The following is a 5,000-nucleotide window of genomic DNA, read 5'->3' as shown; positions in this document are numbered from 1 at the left end:
GCCCAATAAAGTAACACACACACACACAAAACGAGAATGTCATTAAATAATTAAGCCCAATAAAGTAACACACACTCACGAAACGAGAATCTCACTAAATAATTAAACCCAATAAAGTAACACACAAACAAAACAAGAATCTCATTAAATAATTAAGCCCAATAAAATAACTCACACACAAAACGAGAATCTCACTGAATAATTAAGCCCAATAAAGTAACACACACAAACAAAACAAGAATCTCATTGAATAATTAACTAATTAGCCCAATAAAGTAAGTCACACACACGCAAACGAGAATCTCACTAAATAATTAAGCCCAATAAAGTAACACACACACACAAACGAGAATCCCATTAAATAATTAAGCCCAATAAAGTAACAATCACACACACACGAAACGAGAATCTCACTAAATAATTAAGCCCAATAGAGTAACACACACACACACAAAACGAGAATCCCATTAAATAATTAAGCCCAATAAAATATCAATCACACACACACACAAACGAGAATCTCAGTTTTCTTACCACCAGCATAGATGGCAAAGACGCCAAAGAAGTCCACTATATCGAGAGGTCTCAGCGCACCAGCTGTGACGGTATGACTCAGCGGTTTCATGCAGATGGTTCCATTAGCGAGTTTCTTCTGGATGATGTGCTCAAGAATCCCAAATTCTCTCAGCCTCGTGATCCTATGGAGGTAAGGTTTAGTTATTAAAAATTCTTCTTGTTGCAGACCCGAAGATGGAATCGAGGAAGATTCCGAAACTGTTGTCTCACTTTCATCAATAAATCTAGTTTGTGCATTGTGTTTTTTTTTTCTTCTTCCATTCTTCTCGTTATAGAGCATTGGAGAAGACTTAGAGATAAGATCGTATATTTTTGTTTTGCCATATAGTATTGGGAAACAAATAGATAGGTTTGTAGAGACTGTATATGTATAATGTAATATTTAGAAATAAATAGAGATAAGATTGTGGATTTCTCTCTCTATTTAGTTTTTTATTATTATTATTTTATTTATTTATTTATTTATTTTTTTTTTTAGAATATTGTTGTTGTTTTTGTATTATCCTGTAGCATTGCAAAATTAACAGAAATAAAGCTTTTATCTTTATATGATATAGTATCGGAGAGTAATTAGAGAATGAATAATATTGGGACAAGTTGTTGTCTTTTTATAACATAATATTTGGAATTAGATAGAGCTATGATTGTAGAGTTTCTTATATTGTAGACCCGAGAAAAATAAATAAGATTGTATGTTTTTTTATTCTGTTGTCGTTGTTAATAAACATGTCTGATAACAACTGCAATTTCATTTATCAATGTCTGATTCCCTGCCAAGCTATTAGCGAAATAAAGAAGGAAAGAAAAAGAGAAAAAAAGAAAAGAAAAGAAAAGAAAAGAAGAAGAAGAAGAAGAAGAGAGAGAGAGAGAGAGAGAGAGACAGAGAGAGAGAGAGAGAGAGAGAGAGAGAGAGAGAGAGAGAGAGAGAGAGAGAGAGATATATATATATATATATATATATATATATATATATATATATGTATATATATATATATATATATATATATATATATATATATATACATATATATATATATATATATATATATATATATATATATATATATATCCCCAAAACAAAAAATACTCGTAGAATCTAACCTCATCCATACAACTGCAATTCCGGAAAGTATAATACAATCTGTATATTCAAGATTATATACTCACGCTCTATCCAACTTCGGCTTGAGTTCGCTTCCTTTGCGAATCGGAAGCCCCATGCTGTTTGTCTTCAAGAAGCGCTCAGCCACCACATATAAGGGGCATGCGGAAGTCTGGCGGTTCAGGAAGAGGTTTAGTGAGGTTGGTGCCACTTAGATATGTTCATATATGTTCTATGGATTTATCTATCTATCTATCTATCTATCTATCTATCTATCTATCTATATATATATATATATATATACATATACATATATATATATATATATATATATATATATATATATATATATATATATATATATATATATATATATATATATATATATATATATGTATATATACATATATGTATATATATATATATATATATATATATATATATATATATATATATATATATATATATATATATATATATATATATACATACATATATATATATATATATATATATATATATACATATATATATATATATATATATATATATATAATATGTATAAATATATATATATATATATATATATATATATATATAGTATATATATAACATATACATATATATATATATATATATATATATATATATATATATATATATACATATACATATATATATATATATATATATATATATATATATATATATATATATATATAATAATCAGAATGATAATAACCAAAATAGCAATAACAATAACAACAATAACAAACAATAACAAACACAAAATCTTTCTCGTCCTGACCCTCGAGAACGTCTTATCCATATTATCCAGCGCTGCCAACATCAAGGTGACGGCGGCGTGCTTCCCCTCGTACACGAGTTGGACTCCCTCGGCGATCCTCATGTGGGTGTAGCTCCTCTGGGCGATCAAGCCGTACACCGAGTCCGGAGGGGCGGCCTGTGAGGCGTGGGTGAGAGAGTCATCTATTTGGAATTTAAGAAAATCTATTAATTAAATGAGAAGATCGAAGTGGGTCTGGTTTGATTTTTTGAGATTGGTATTTGGAGAGAAAGGAAGAAAAATGGATTTCATTGTTTTGTATTTTGGTACAATGATTACAAAATAATAAATAATAATAATAATAATAATAATAATAATAATAATAATAATAATAATAATAATAACAAAAAATAATAATAATAATGATAATAATAATAATGAAATAACAAAAATAAATAAATAAATAGAATAGATAAAATATCAATATGGAAACTGATACTTATTCATATCTAAAGGAAACTATACTACTATTGAGTACTACTGAATACTATTGAAACGATCAGAATGTAAAGAAGGTGATGTATGATCCAAAATACCGGCAATGTTTGTGTTCTTACTTATCATTCTTTAGAGAGAGAGAGAGAGAGAGAGAGAGAGAGAGAGAGAGGGGGGGGGGTTGAGTGAGTGAGAGAGAGAGAGAGAAAGAGAGAGAAAGAAAGAGAGAGAGAGAGAGAGAAAGAGAGAGAAAGAAAGAGAGAGAGAGACAGAGACAGAGACAGACAGAGAGAGAGAGAGACAGAGACAGAGAAAGAGAGAGGGGGGGGGGGGGGTTCGAGTGAGAAAGAGAGAGAGAGAGAGAGAGAGGGAGGGAGGGAGGAGAGAGAGAGTGAGTGTGTGAGTGTGTGAGAGAGAGAGAGGCTTAGATAAGAAGATAGACAGACAGAGATAGAACGACAGAGAATGAGAGGAATAGAGTTAGAGGAAGAGAGAGAGAGAGAATGAGTGAAATAGAGTTAGAGAGAGAGGGAGAGAGAGAGAGCGACTGAGAATGAATGAAATAGCGTTAGAGAGAAAAAGATAGAGAGAGAGAGAGAGTAAAAGATAGAGAGATAAAAACAGGCACACAGACAAAGATAAACATATAAACAGATAGAACGAGAGAATAACTTGGACAGACAGACAGACAGAACCTGATTTCAAAGCTCACGAATGAAAAAAGCTTTGCCACAAATAGAAACAAATTACCCACACTTAGCACATGACACTCACCATAATCATCTGCAGAGCGATGTGATTCCCGGGACTCCACACCCGGACGTCAGAGCGAGCTAGCTCCTGCAGGCTGTTGAAGGGCAGCTCCACCTTCGGCAGGATGAGCATGGCCTTGAGATTCCCGCGGTAGACTGAAACCAGGACGAAAGCCACGAGAAGCCACAGACCGCCGATGACTCTGGCCGGGTATTGGGCGGGTTCCCAAGGTACGGCTGAGGGAGAAGAGGGAGAAGAGGGAGAAGGAGGAGGAGAAGGAGAAGGAGAAGGAGGAGGAGGAGGAGGAGAAGGAGGTGGAGGAGGAGGACGAGAAGAAGAAGAAGGAGGAGGAAGAAGAGGAGGAAAAGAAGGAGGAGGAGGAGAAGGAGAAGGAGGAGGAGGAGGAGTAGGCAAAGAAGGAGGAGGAGGAGAAGGAAAAGAAGGAGGAGGAGGAGGAGGAGGAGAAGAAGAAGAAGAAGAAGAATGGGGAAGGGGAGGTGGAGGAGAAGGAGGAGGAGAAGAAGAAGGAGAAGGAGGTAGAGGAGAGGAAAAAGGAAATTAAGGAGACGAAGGAGGAGAATGAGAAGAAAAAAAAGAAAAAAAGAGAAGGTTAAGGAGATAAATAATTAAATAAATAAAACTAAAAAATAAATAAATAAATATCATGCATTTGTAATTATTTTGCGTCTCTATCTCTATTTGCGAAGTAACGGAGAACTAAACCTTAAAAAATGATAAATAAATATCATGCATTTGTAATTATTTTTGATTCTCTATCTCTACTTGCGAATTAACGGAGAAGACCTTACGTTGACTTATAAGATGAGACATAGTCCACAGTAAGGATCTCTGACCAAGGACCGTCACTTTATCCATATTATCCATCTCTCCAGTTACCTCACTCTCGGCCCTAGAAGGAAGAAAAAGAGAGAGAGAAAAAAAAAATACAAAACTGCATAAGGAGACAAAAGACAAAAAATATATATACAAAACTGCGTAAGGAGACAAAAGACAAAAACAAAAGCACAAAAAAAATGCAGGAGACAAAAGACAAAAAATAATAATAATAATAATACAAAACTGCATAAGAAGTTTTCTATGAATTTTTAAAATCATCGGCAGATCATCAGATCATCAGGAAAGAATAAAAAAAATACAAAACTGCATCAGGAGACAAAAGACAAATAAAAACAATTATAATAATAATAATACAAAACTGCATAAGAAGTTTTCTCTCAATTTGTAAAATCATTGACAAATCTTCAGATCATCAGGGAAGATAAAAAA

At 33.1% G+C, this 5,000-nt stretch overlaps 1 protein-coding gene across 1 annotated transcript in view; it reads right to left on the bottom strand.

Moving 5' to 3' along the window:
* LOC113814549 (glutamate receptor ionotropic, delta-2-like) overlaps nt 1–5,000 on the bottom strand; it is a 44,352-nt gene that overhangs the window by 32,505 nt on the left and 6,847 nt on the right. Inside the window, exons 9-13 of the mRNA XM_070144982.1 lie at nt 4,501–4,623; nt 3,735–3,915; nt 2,487–2,642; nt 1,744–1,850; nt 535–698 (exon numbers count right to left, since the gene is read on the bottom strand). Of these exons, the coding sequence (XP_070001083.1) occupies nt 535–698; nt 1,744–1,850; nt 2,487–2,642; nt 3,735–3,915; nt 4,501–4,623 (731 nt within the window). The remainder of the gene's footprint in view (nt 1–534; nt 699–1,743; nt 1,851–2,486; nt 2,643–3,734; nt 3,916–4,500; nt 4,624–5,000) is intronic.

The sequence above is a fragment of the Penaeus vannamei genome, chromosome 33, assembly GCF_042767895.1.
Source record: "Penaeus vannamei isolate JL-2024 chromosome 33, ASM4276789v1, whole genome shotgun sequence".
Taxonomy (NCBI): domain Eukaryota; kingdom Metazoa; phylum Arthropoda; class Malacostraca; order Decapoda; family Penaeidae; genus Penaeus; species Penaeus vannamei.
This window is presented reverse-complemented; position numbering and strand designations above follow the sequence as displayed.